We start from the raw sequence: 12,920 nt of genomic DNA, 5'->3' as shown, positions 1-12,920 counted from the left end.
CATCCAGGGGAGGACACAGACAGCAGTGGGCCCCTGTGCAAAGAATGTGTCTGGTCCCCCCCACCCCCATGCTAAATTCTCAACCTAATCCATTCCCTCCTAACATTACATACAGCAATACAAAACATACAGGGTAAGTGCCCCATAATTTGCACCAGTATAAAATACTCCTATATAGTGCTCCCAGTAGATGCCCCCATAGTGCTCCTCCCCCTTCCCCATAGTGTCCCCATAATGTGTGCCAGTATAAAATGCCCCTATAGTACTCATCCCCACCCCCTTATTGCACATATAGTTTTTGCCAGTATAAAATGCCCCCAGTAGATGCCCCCATAGTGCTCCTCTCCCCCACTTCTCCATAGTGCCCCCCATGTGTTACAGTATATAATGACAATATATAGGGCCCCCAGCAGGGCCGGTGCAAGGATTTTTGCCAACACAAGCGAAGCTACATTTTAGCGCCCCCCCCCCCCCTTTCCCGCGCCCCATCCATGATCACATCATTAACCCCCGCCCGGACGGCCCTGGCCCCATCCATGATCACATCATTACCCCCTATTGACAATAGGGGGTAATGATGTGATCATGGATGGGGCCAGGGCCGACCGGGCGGGAGGGGTGGGAATGATGTGCCATGGGGGGGAGAAATGTGACACACAATAGGCTATTGTGTCACATTTCTCCCCCCCCCCATGGCACTTAATCCCCCCCCTGACGGACGGCTCTGGCCCCATCCATGATCACATCATTACCCCCTATTGTGTCACATTTTACCATTTTACCCCCCCATGGAACATTTCCCCCCCCCCCCCCCCGACCCTTCCTGGTGGCCTGGCCCCATTCCCATGTCACATACAGTGGCATACTCAGAGTACAGACATTTACATTGTCCCCCCTGCCCGCCCTCCATCATGTCACGGTCACACAAACTAGCGCCAGAGCAGAGGCGCTCAGGCTTAGCACGGCATCAATGATGTGTTTAAAAAAATTAATTACAAAACAACAATAATTAATATTAGGGGGGGGGGGGCGGGGTGTGTGACCCCCCCAATATTAATGATTGTTTTGTAATTAATTTTATTAAACACATCATTGATGCCATGCTAAGCCTGAGCGCCTCTGCTCTGGCGCTAGTCAGTGTGTGCGCTAGCCTAGCGCTTTTTGCTCATGGGCGCTCATCTCATCATTTTTAATTAATTTTAAAACAAATGATCTGATATTAATTATTATAAAATAGCATTAAAAATTCAATTCAGACCTACGCCTACCCTAACAAGTCCTGACCTGTCCTGTCCTGACCACGTCTCCTGCTGCTGCTGGCTGCCAGAGGGCCAGTGTGCGTCTGACTCTGATCTGAATCATCTGCTCTCATCTTACTGGCGGGCGCGGCTGCCTGTGTCTGACTCAGACACAATCAGTCAGCTCGAGCCTCGCCTATGGTACCTGCGCTACCCGCCGCCGCCGTGCCGCTCTCACACCAGTCACGCCCCCTCTGCAGGTGACTGTGTTGTGTACTGTTGCCCTGACTACGATGAGCGCCGCCGGCCGACGCACGCAGGCTGGGGACGGGTGGTAATGTTGCCCTGACTATGACGAGCGCCGCAGCTGCCGGCCGGCACACGCAGGCTGGGGGCGGGCAGGTTCACTGACGGCGGCGGCGCTGCAGCACAAGCAAGTGCAAAAAAAAGGCATTCATTCATTCTTCCGTTCTTCCGCCCTGCGCAGGGCGCGCCCTAAGGCAGCCGCTTGGCCTGCCTTATGGTAGCGCCGGCCCTGGCCCCCAGTAGATGCCCTCATAGTGCTCCTCTCCCCCCATAGTGCCAGTATAATTCTAATATATAGGGCTCCCAGTAGATGCCCCCATAGTGCTCCTCTCCCCCCGGTGTGCCAGTAAATATTGCCCCCTATTAGATGCCTCCATAGTGCTCCTCTCCCCTCATGTGTGCCAGTATATAATGGCCCCTAGTAGATGCCCCCATAGTGCTCCCCCATGTGTGCCAGTATATAATGACCCCTAGTAGATACCCCCATAGTGCTCCTCTCCCCCCATGTCTGCCAGTAAATAATGCCCCCTAGTAGATTTCCCCATAGTGCTCCCCCCCATCTGTGCCAGTAAATAATTCCCCATAGTAGATGCCTCCATAGTGCTCCTCTCCCCCCATGTGGGCAACAGCATAGTGTTAATAAAAAAATAAACTCATACTGTCAGTGAAGCGGTGCAGGCCTCTTCTAGCCTGTGTCCCACTTTGTACGGCTCAGGCATGCCTTTCCCTTGCCCCGCCACAGCATCCATCTGTATTGCTGTCCTGAGGACGGCGATACGGATGAATATAGAAATGGGCGCTTCCACAATGGAAGTGCTGATCTCCCTGTGCCCTGTCTCCAAACCTCTCACGGGCACCCCCTCCCGCACTGAACCCCTGTGCAGCCAAACGCGCTGCACAGGTGGTAAGTCCGCCCCTGAGTACGTCATGCTAATCAGGCAGAAGAGCTGTGCGTGCCCGATCACTGCAGGAACCCGGTCATGTATTGCCGGGGACCATGAGATCAGCTCTGCAGTGAGGTTGTAGCACCATGTACAACCTCCCTTGGGGCTGTATTCCTCCCTGTAAATGGGGCTAATATGCCAGCCCCAGCTACAGGAGAAATCAGCACTATAAACAAAACAAAAAATGTAAAGTTGAATGTCCCCAAAAGGTTCTGTATGACCTTATGGGGGCAACAAAGTGTAAAACTGAAAAAAAAAACAAAAAAAAAAAAAAAACAACTACATGCCACACTGAAGCTTATAGCCCCACACCCATCAACCATAACCCATACATACCATATATAAAAATGATTGTTATGGAAGGGGATAAAATAAAAAATATATGATGTTCTACAAAAAAAATTAAAAGAATTTGAAAAGCTATTTTCCTCCCTTTTTTCAATTTCCTAGTCATAAAAAAATGAAAACAAAAAAGATACTAAAATAAAAATAACATAAAAATAAAGTCCCAAATTATTTACATAACCGAATGAAAAAAAGAAGTTATGACTTTCAAAAATGTATGTGCTAGAAAAAAAAATTTGAATACAGAAATTAGCCTGGCAGGGTAGGTAGTTAAATGGCCAGGTCTTGAACTAGTTAAAAGGTTGAACATTGACTTATAGGATAGGTACATACCCTCCAACTGGTGGCACCAGAAGCACAGCTCTTTTTTCTTTTGGAAAGAGAGCTAATTTGAATGCCTTTTTCTTACCTCAGCATTGCCTGGCCTATAAGATTCCTTATGTCTACTAGGTGCTCACCACTAGGAGAACAAGTACCACCAAGATCCACAATTTGTTAAAGCATTCTTAAAACCCTGACCCACATCTCCAACTTTACCTAAATATACTAATTTTTCTTAGAGATTATGTGAAGTCATTTTCAATGTATATTTTACAGTGTTTACTCCTTGCTATAACTGATACCAAAGAATGTGAACATGTGTTATTATTAAATTGCAGGCTCACCTAGTGTTCATGGTTTTGACAGTGGCTGCAACAATAGTGGCATTTGTATTATCATTTGTACAAGCTAAAGGATGGGTGTACGTAAGTAGTAACATTATTTTGATATTACTGATAGCATAAATTCAGCATATGCATGCTAAAGGGGTTGTGTGAGTTAAATAAAAAACTAAGGCGCTAGCTGTATATGTGATAAAATAACAAGGGAAGCAACTTACCGCTTTTCTCCCGTCACTTCCAGTATAGCTTTCCCGTCCTACACCGTTGAACTCATCCTACTAGCTGCAGTGGTGGCGTTCCATCCACACAGGTAACCCTGCAGCCAATCATTGGCCTCAGCAGTATACAGGATGTGACTGCTGAGGACAATGATTGGCTACAGCAGTGATGTGGTGTGCATGGAACATCAGTTCTGCATCCACGAACAGTGGCGAGGAGGACCAGAGCGCGATACTAGAAGTGGCAGGGGAGAAAAGTGCTATCACTTCTTTTATTATTTTATCACATTTACAGCCACTTTCTAAGCTTTTATTTAACTCAGACACCACTGTATGGATTAGTTCACATGTCAGTGTTTTGGTCAGTGATTTCCATATTACATATTATATTACAAATATTGTAAATGGAATAATTTATATTTGTATTGTTTATACCATTTACATTTTGCAATATTTGTAATATGACCATATCTTTACACCTCCTTGTGGCTTCAAATAGCAAAACCATATACATGTCTTTAAAATTTTATGTTAACTAAATAAAGATATATCTTTTATGGATTTTTAGAAGCAGTGTGCTATTTCTGTTTTATCGGTGTATATTGTTCTTAATGTGCACCTGCAGTCATCTATATGCACTTAAGGCCACATTTTAATAGGTGTCCCTTTAGATGCTATGGTCAGGTGCGACCAGGGCATCTAAATAGCGAAAAACCCAGAAGCACACGCTTCCAGGTTAAGACAGGCTCCCCTGTGCAGCTATCGGGGAAGCTAGTCCTTCAATCTAATATGCTGACTCTCTCTGAAGAGACCCATGTCTTACAACTGCAGTTCCTATGTTGGCCTGATGGTGGCAGGTCAACATAGGATAATGGCAAATTCAGCTTACACTGTAGTTCTATGGAACTACAGTATAAGGCCTCCTGCACACGAACGTGTGCACCCAGTGGTCGTGCTGCGGGCCGCAATGCACAAACACCGTCCATGGGGCAGCCGCAGCAGATCGAGGACCCATTCACTTTAATGGGTCCGTGATTCGGCTGTTCTACCAAACGATAGGACATGTTCTATCTTTTTGAGGAACGGAAGTACGGGACGAAACCCCACGGAAGCATTCCGTCGTGCTTCCGTAGGGTTCTGTTCCGTGCTTCTGTTCCGCATCTGCAGCCCACGGAACGGCACACATGTATTGCGGACACGCAAATACAGTCCGCAATACGGCAAAGGGGCACACATGTTTGTGTGCAGGAGGCCTAAGCTAGTGAATATTGTAGCCTCCTAGAGGGGCTAAATACTTAAACAATAAAAAATATAAACATCGTAGGCATTGCCACGTCCTAAAATGCCCGTACTATTAAAATATAAAAATACTTATCCCCTACGGCGAATGGTGTAAGGGGAAAAAAGAAAAATGGCAGATTAACCATTTTTTTATCGCTTCACTTACCCCCAAAAAATTGAATAAAATGTGATCAAAAAGTGACACACACTCCAAAATGGTATAAAAAAAAAACTACAGATCGTCCCACAAAAAAATAAGCCCTCCCCCCACACACACACAACTCAGTAGACATAACTATAAAAAAAAGTTATTGGAGCCAGAATATGATGATGTAAAAAAACATATTTTTTCTAAGTTTTTTTTTATTTTTTCTGTATTAAAACACCAAAACCTACACATATGTGGTATTGTAGTAATCGTACTGACCCAGAGAATGAAGGGCACAGGTCAGTTTTGGAATTACTGACCCCTTTTGGGATTCTTTTACCGCTTCCAACTACATTATATGCCATATTAAATGGTGGCATTAGAAAATACAAGTCCTCATACAGCTAGCTATGTGAACGGAAAAATAAAAAAGTTATGGCTCCGCGAAGAAAAATGAAAATGCAAAAATTAAACATCCGGTATCCAAGGGGTTAAGGAGCAGAATCTGACAGAATAAATGTTCATATTCACGCTACACTTGGTAGTAAAATCTTTACAAAAGGTATGTATTGCAGTCCCTAGACCCAACCTAGTGCCCTTTAATGACCTGACATTTATGTTTGTAATTTAACACTTGTGGGATTTTACAGCCCTATTTTTTATTTTTTGTTGTTAAGCTATCTAAATCATTTTGCAGTGTTTTTCCTTTTTTGTGACACATTGGGCTGTTTATTAGTAATTTTTTGGGGTGTGGATGCAGGCATAGTTTTTCTAATGGCATTTTCAGTTTTCATATAGGAGACTCAGCTACAGGGAAAACAGCCCCCATGGTGACATCAGAGATCATCTGGGTCCACCGCTTCCAGTATGCCCTAAAAAAGAGAAGGCAGAAGCGGGAATAATCCACTTCTGTCTTCTCCCATGGACTAGATTGCAGGAGGAAGAGCTTTAAACCTGCACCATTCATTTACAGTGGAGCAGGTTTAACTCCCAGTACCACAAACATGATATCAGGTTAAACAAAGGGAACCTGATTAAACACACAACACTAAAAACACTGAATTATTACTGGATTTAAATTTTCAGCAAGTACCCTAAATAGTCCAGTCATTCCAAATCAAAATAATATTTATTGGCCGAGATATGAATGGAGCACCACTTTGCATGCTCGACCTGCCGCTCCATTCATTTCAAGGAGGTCCAAGCGGTATGGGGGGCCTCATTATTAGGGGGGCACCGCCGATCATTATCCCCTATCCCGTGCATTGGAGATAACTTGTAACAACCGGGATAAGCATTTCATTTTCAGCGTAAAGGAAAAACTATTGTTCTATGAATATGGAGTTAAAAAAAATACCTCTTTCTGGTGGAAGTATCCCTTCAAAGGGTTTTTGATACAGAATACATTTTCTATATATGGGGCAATGTGGGTTAAACAAATATAAACATTATTCACCTCACTGATCCTCCACCACTGCTGATACATCACTTACCAGGTCCTGGCTGGTCGTCACTTCTTAGTGACCCAATGCAGCCAGTGACTGTTTATACAGGCATCTCCAGGCATTTCTTGCATGACAAGCCAGACTAGGAAGCAGCAACTAGCAGGGACCCGGTAAGAAGATCATGGTGTAGCTGCAGATCATGGTGAATAATGCTTATTATCAGGCATCCACATGTAAACGTTTACCATTCAGATCTTGCTGTTGTGGAAGAACCAGATTAAACGATAAACTGCTGTCTTCTGCTACCACTAGGGGGAGCTTTCTGTATAGAGATGCATACACCTTCCCATCGAATTTAATACTGGCTGTACAAATCCATATGAGGTGGAAACTGACAATTTCATAAAATGTGCAAATCTGTTTGCAGAATATACAACACATGTGACCTCTAGTTTTCAATTATTTTATTTCTTTTTTTATTTTCAGTATGTCAGCACTCATGCTATTCTTGGGTGCATTGTGATGATTCTGGCCTTTTTCCAACCCATAATTGCCTTTTTTCGACCTTCACCAGAGAGCAAGCAGTAAGTTATGAACTATGTGAGGACAGGGCTTCTTCTGGGTCCATGCTTATAATTTTATTTCCTTCCTGTTCTATTAGGAGATACATTTTTTATTGGTTTCATGTAGCCAATGCCCTGGTGATGAAAGTCTTGGCAGGTGCGTGTTTCACCTTTTCCTATGGCAAAGATATAGCTATGAGAGCTGAAATTTGTAACAAATAAAGGCTCTGAAGAAGAATGGCAACTCTTAATATTACTGATCTCTTACAGTGGCAAATCTTTTCCTGGGCTTTCAGTTCATCGATCAGAGACTCGGATGGATGGTTAAAGTCATGGGAGGCTTTGTTGGCTGGGGAGCTTTAACCGTCATTTGCTTTGAGATCAATGCTTATCTAGCCAGGAAAGGTAACCAAATTGCATTTAAAGTAACTATTATTCTCTATTTTATTTATTTATGTTATCTAGTGGAAATCATGGAACAATTTGACAACTCATTATGTACTAGAAAATCCAGCTATTAAACTCTACTTCCAGTGGGAAAACTTCACAGTTCTCTTAGATCATTAGGTACTATAGTTTTGATAAAACATGTAGACCCAGCGCTGGAGCTACTCCCGAACAAATGATCAGCAAGGGTGTGAGGTATCAGACCCCCATTGATCTGATATTAATCAGTTACTAATAAAAGTTCTGTTCCAATGTGTTGCTTGGTTAAATGCTTCCCTTTTAAAAGTGAAGCATCCTCCTCAGACCACATGGAACTCCCATCTTGAGAAGGCCATGATAGAGGGTCATGTGACCAGCTACGTCCATCAGCATCCTCACACAATGCATGTTCTAGTGTCCCCTGGGAAGCATTGTTCAGTGGAGATTGATAGAGGGATCAGATCACATGAACCTTCATTATAGGCCATTTCAAGGTGGGATCTCTGTGTGGTCCAAGGAGACCAAACAAGGGGGCAGCACTTAACAAAGTTAGACACAGGCAGAGAATTTTTAATAAGAACATATTTGTGACTTGCATATAGACTCTTTAAGCGTTTACCTTTAAAGAGTATCTACATTTTACATCAACTTTTGATATGAGATACTGATACATCAAAGTTTTGATCGATGGGGGTCCAACAGCTGAGGCTCAAAATGATTTCTAAAACGAGGAGTTAAAAGTGCTCACTGAACGCTGTCTCTTTGGTGCTGAAGACGGAAGTGAAGACAGCCTCATAGACTGTATGTGAAGTATAGTTAGGCTAGTTTCACATCTGTGGCAGAGAATGCCGGGAATCGGCCAGACACAAACTGCTGAGTGCAGTGGTTTTTGCCAGGTGATGTCCGGATCTCTGCCGGACCCCATTATAGTCAATGGGATCCAGTGGGCAGGCAGCAGTACCCGGCAGTGCTCAATCAAGAGAACTCCAGTAGGCTGCTCTCTCCAGGACCAGCCTGCGGGAAGCTCTGCCGCAGAAGTGAAACTAGCCTAACTCTTTAAAGTCTAGCTGTTTATGTTTCTGACCTCTCTTTCCTAATTCGCTAACAGGAAGATGACCACCATATAAAAGATATTTCTACACGCCTGGTAGCTCACAGTTGAAGTGACAATGTTGCAATGCTGCTGTATTCAAATTACTTTAGTGACCTGCAAGTTCCCTCTACAGACACACATCTTGTAGTTCCCTGTCCAGAAACTATATTCAAGTTAATTTAGCAATATGGGTATGTCCAGATGATCAGGATTCCTGATGTAGTTTTGGAAGACAAAACCAGGAGTGGATTCAAAACAGAGACTTAGTATCTGTCTGTCACAGCCGTTACCTCTGGCTGTGACCTTCTGTCTTTGCTCTCGCTGCAGTTCTGTTCCTGTGTGTTGTTTGTGGTTCTTTATGGGTTAACTCCCCTGTGTGCCTATTAGGAGTTAATCCTCTATGTCTGCTCCATGGGTGTGGCCTCTCTGCTGCACTGATTGAATCTGTATATTTGGCTGAATTTCCCTTAGTTCTGGGTCAGCTCTTCTAGTGTGTGTTTGTCTTGTCCTTCTCTTTGTTTGTACTTTGTCTCCTATGCTGCTGACCCATGGGATCCGTGTCAGTATATGTTCTGTGAGTTCGCCTTCTTGCTCATTGTCGTCCTTTCTCCTGTGTTTCTCTTATCAGGGTTGCCAGTTATGTTTGAGTTCCCCTGTGTGTATTATTATTTCTTTATTCCTCTGCCCTGATTTGTCTTGTTTCGTACCTGTCTTCCCCTATTTCATATTCGTTCCTCCGTATGGAGGGTTCTGTTTCTGCGTTAGGGGTTATTCTGTTCAGCAAGTCCTTGCTGTAGCTTTCTTTGCTGCAGAGTGCCATGGGCAAGGCCATGCAGTTTACTTCTGGTGGAGCAAGTCCTTCTCTGCTCATTGCCACTCCTGGTTCCTTGCGATGTACTCCTGCTTGTGTTACTAGTTGCCTTGTTTGTATGTGCCTGTCTATGTTATGTTTGCCTATGTACCGCCAGTACCTTCTGGTACCTGTTGTCCGGTCGTTCTTGCTGTCACTGTCTAGTTTACGCTCTGAAGTGGACCCTGGCAACTTCCTGCTGCAAAGCCTAACCCTACCATCAGTGGCCCTAGTGAATACCAGGAGTTGCTTAGTCATGCCCCTCTGGAGTATTACTAGACAGTGGCGCGGTGGGAGTTTTCTCCCACTGTGCTGACGGTACATAGAGCTCATGTTTTGTCTGTGCTGCCTTCCCTGGTCTTTTGTTTGTGCAATAAACTCCTGTGTGTCGGTACCTGATTTCCGTTTGATTATTGCTTGATGACGCAGAGGTCTGTTCCTGGATCTCTAACTCGTGACACTGTCCTTTATACTCTCTCTCTTTATGATCCATTTTGGGTTTTGGCTTCCAAAACTGCATACAGAAACCTGAATGTGTGGCTGGGCCATCTTCTCCTGCACATAAAGTCAACAGTTGGAAAGAGAAGAGCTCCAGCAATCCCTGTCTGCTCCTATAGTGCCCTTATAATAGTAATAAAGTTTGCAGCCTACAAGTAAAGAAAGTTAGCAAAAAGCATAGAGCAGCCATGTTTAAACTTGATTTTACTTACTGATCTCCCATATCCGAGGGGCGCAACCAAACTGTGCAGTCGTGCCGTGGTTGCTATGTAGCCAAGGTGCAATCAAGTACCATGTGGCCATATGAGTCACAGTGAGCACCAACTAAGTAATTAGGGTTGCACTTTTTAGTTGGTCTGCATGGCCGTATTGTGTGATCTGTGGAGCCATTAACAATGCAGACTGACTAAACGGTGCGGTCCTAATTAGTTAATTGGAGCTCTCTGTGGCTCTTACGGTGACATGATGCTCATCGCAATTGCAGCACAACCGCGCCATGTGATTGTATAAATAAAGGATTTCTTTAGTGGAATACTGAAGGTATTCTACTGAAGGCTTCAAATTTATTAGTAGAGTTTAACCAGATATTGGTCTGCATTTCATTCACCAACACAACTTTTTTAACTTCACATTTAAGTATAAGATGTATCAAATCCAGGCCAGGCTTGAAAAGTTACCTACTAACCATGATTTAAAATTCTATGTCTCTTTTTTTCTTTATCTTTAGAAATGAATAAATTAGCAGACAAGGAAAGCAAAGAAGCCTCGGTAATAATTAGCAAATAAGCTTTGTTACGTTTAGTATTATTCCACAATTAGGAGCTATCAAAGAATACAGCTTAAAGGGTCCATTCACACGTCCACAATTCCGTTCCGCATTTTGCGGAACGGAATTGCAGACCCATTCATTTCGATGTGCTGCCCGGATCCGGAATTGCGGATCCGCACTTCCGGGTCCACAATTCCGATCCCCAAAAAAATAGAATATTTCCTATTCTTGTCCGCAATTGCGGACAAGAATAGGCATTTTCTATTAAGTGCCGGCGATGTCCGTGTTTTGCGGATCCGCGGACGTGTGAATGGACCCTTATACAATGGTGTATTCTTTGATGGCTTCTGTTAGCCAGGTGACACGCTATTATAACCTATCTACTCGGCCCGCCCATTTGCGGCAGATGTCGGAATGGGGTTAAAGGAGAATGGAAGCATTTACAAAAACAGACATGCCAGGAACGCTGATGGACTCTCTTTAATCTATTATCTCTATGTATTAGAGCTCATGCACATGACCAGAATGGAACGTCCAGCCCATAATAGAACAATCCTATCCTTGTCGGTAGTAATACGGGCAAGAATAGGACATATTCTATATTTAAGCGGATACAACGGACATACGGATGTGGACAGCACATGGAGTGCTGTCACCATTTTTTGCGGCCTCGTCGAAGTGAATGGGTCCGCATCTGACTCACAAACCAAAACCACGGTCGTGTGCATGAGCCCTTATGCTGTATTTGTTTTGTTTTTTCTCTTTGAATTTCATTTCCCTTTCTTTATTTCAGGTGAAATCAGAGGTTTATCTGCTAATTATCTACCTGTGTGGGAACCTGGCATTCCTGATTACATTGCTTGTGGGAATTGGACTGTCATAGGAGAGATAATAATCAGATTGAGCACATGAAGGACCCATGCACATTTCACAATTACTGTATATGCTTTGTATCAAGAGGCCTGAAGATGAAATAATATGGTGGTACTTTCCATTATTCGTTCTTATCAATCGTGCACAAGTTTAGTGGACTAAATATTCCTAACTTTAGCAAAAACTTCAAATATCTGCTCACAAAACAGAACAGCTCAATGTTACTTACCATGGTTATCTGTGGTATCTACTGTATATTGGGTAAAATATTGTAACTGTTTTATTGTACATTCATTACTGTTCCTTGTCATGCTTTCATTTGCAGGATATACATTTAGAACATAATTTTGCTACAGGTTAGCTTTAAAGGGGTATTTCAGCTTTAGGGAACATTTGTCCAGTACTGTGCCCAACCTAAAGAAATTCCCTTACCTGCTCCTTACTGGTTAGTTTTAGCACAGATGCTCCTCTCAGCAATGCTTTCAGTCCCAGTACTGTACATACGTAGGTGGAGTTATGTGCACTACTTTAGCCAATCCTTGACCTCAGTGTTGAAATGTCCCCAAGTGGCACAGGACACAGTAGTAACATGCTGCTTGGGGAAAAGTCATAACTGAGGCCATACTAACCAACCATACCTATATATTTTGTATACCATGGCACATTGTCAATATGCTACCTTTGTGAAATTTTGCATCAAACTGCTATCATAAAAAGTGGATATTAGTGGGTAAAAGTGTGACCCAAGTATAAAGTTATGCACACCACACCTCCTAAAAATAAAAGTTCAATACAGGCAGAGTTCATTCATACTACTTACATTTACACATCTTCATAAAGTCACCAAAACTGTAAGGTTAGTTTCACACGAGCTTTAAACCACCCAGCATACTGTTCTGGCAAAGGAACAGCCTGCCGGAGTAAATCGTGTACTGCCTTTCCACAATGGAACCCATTGACTATAATGGGACCTGGCCTGTGTCCGGCATTACTACTGGGATTCGGGTGGATGAAAACTACTGCAAGCTAATGTCTGAAACAGGCCAGATTCCCACCGGGTTCCATTATAGTCAACAGACCTGGCAGAGCTCCGGCCCTTTCCAGCTATGGCGTATTGTCACGGAAGGTGTACAGGAAACTAGAAGACACAAAATGAATATCCGACTCACTGGATCCAAAACTAAGGAACAAAAGGGAGAGCCCTGCATCAGACCTGGCTCTCTCCCTGACTGCTCAGCCTATGCGAAAATCCCAATGGTAG

At 43.6% G+C, this 12,920-nt stretch overlaps 1 protein-coding gene across 1 annotated transcript in view; it reads left to right on the top strand.

Annotated features, from left to right (window-relative positions):
* The window catches only part of LOC122944203 (putative ferric-chelate reductase 1), a 44,102-nt gene extending 32,405 nt beyond the window's left edge, over window positions 1-11,697 (top strand). The window contains exons 12-17 of the mRNA XM_044302428.1: window positions 3,493-3,579; window positions 7,074-7,171; window positions 7,249-7,307; window positions 7,421-7,555; window positions 10,745-10,785; window positions 11,580-11,697. Of these exons, the coding sequence (XP_044158363.1) occupies window positions 3,493-3,579; window positions 7,074-7,171; window positions 7,249-7,307; window positions 7,421-7,555; window positions 10,745-10,785; window positions 11,580-11,669 (510 nt within the window). The 3' untranslated portion in view covers window positions 11,670-11,697. The remainder of the gene's footprint in view (window positions 1-3,492; window positions 3,580-7,073; window positions 7,172-7,248; window positions 7,308-7,420; window positions 7,556-10,744; window positions 10,786-11,579) is intronic.
* Window positions 11,698-12,920: the final 1,223 nt, after the last annotated feature.

Source organism: Bufo gargarizans, chromosome 7 (genome assembly GCF_014858855.1).
Source record: "Bufo gargarizans isolate SCDJY-AF-19 chromosome 7, ASM1485885v1, whole genome shotgun sequence".
Classification (NCBI taxonomy): domain Eukaryota; kingdom Metazoa; phylum Chordata; class Amphibia; order Anura; family Bufonidae; genus Bufo; species Bufo gargarizans.
Note: the sequence above shows the minus strand (reverse complement) of the source record. Positions and strands in the feature narration are given on the sequence as shown.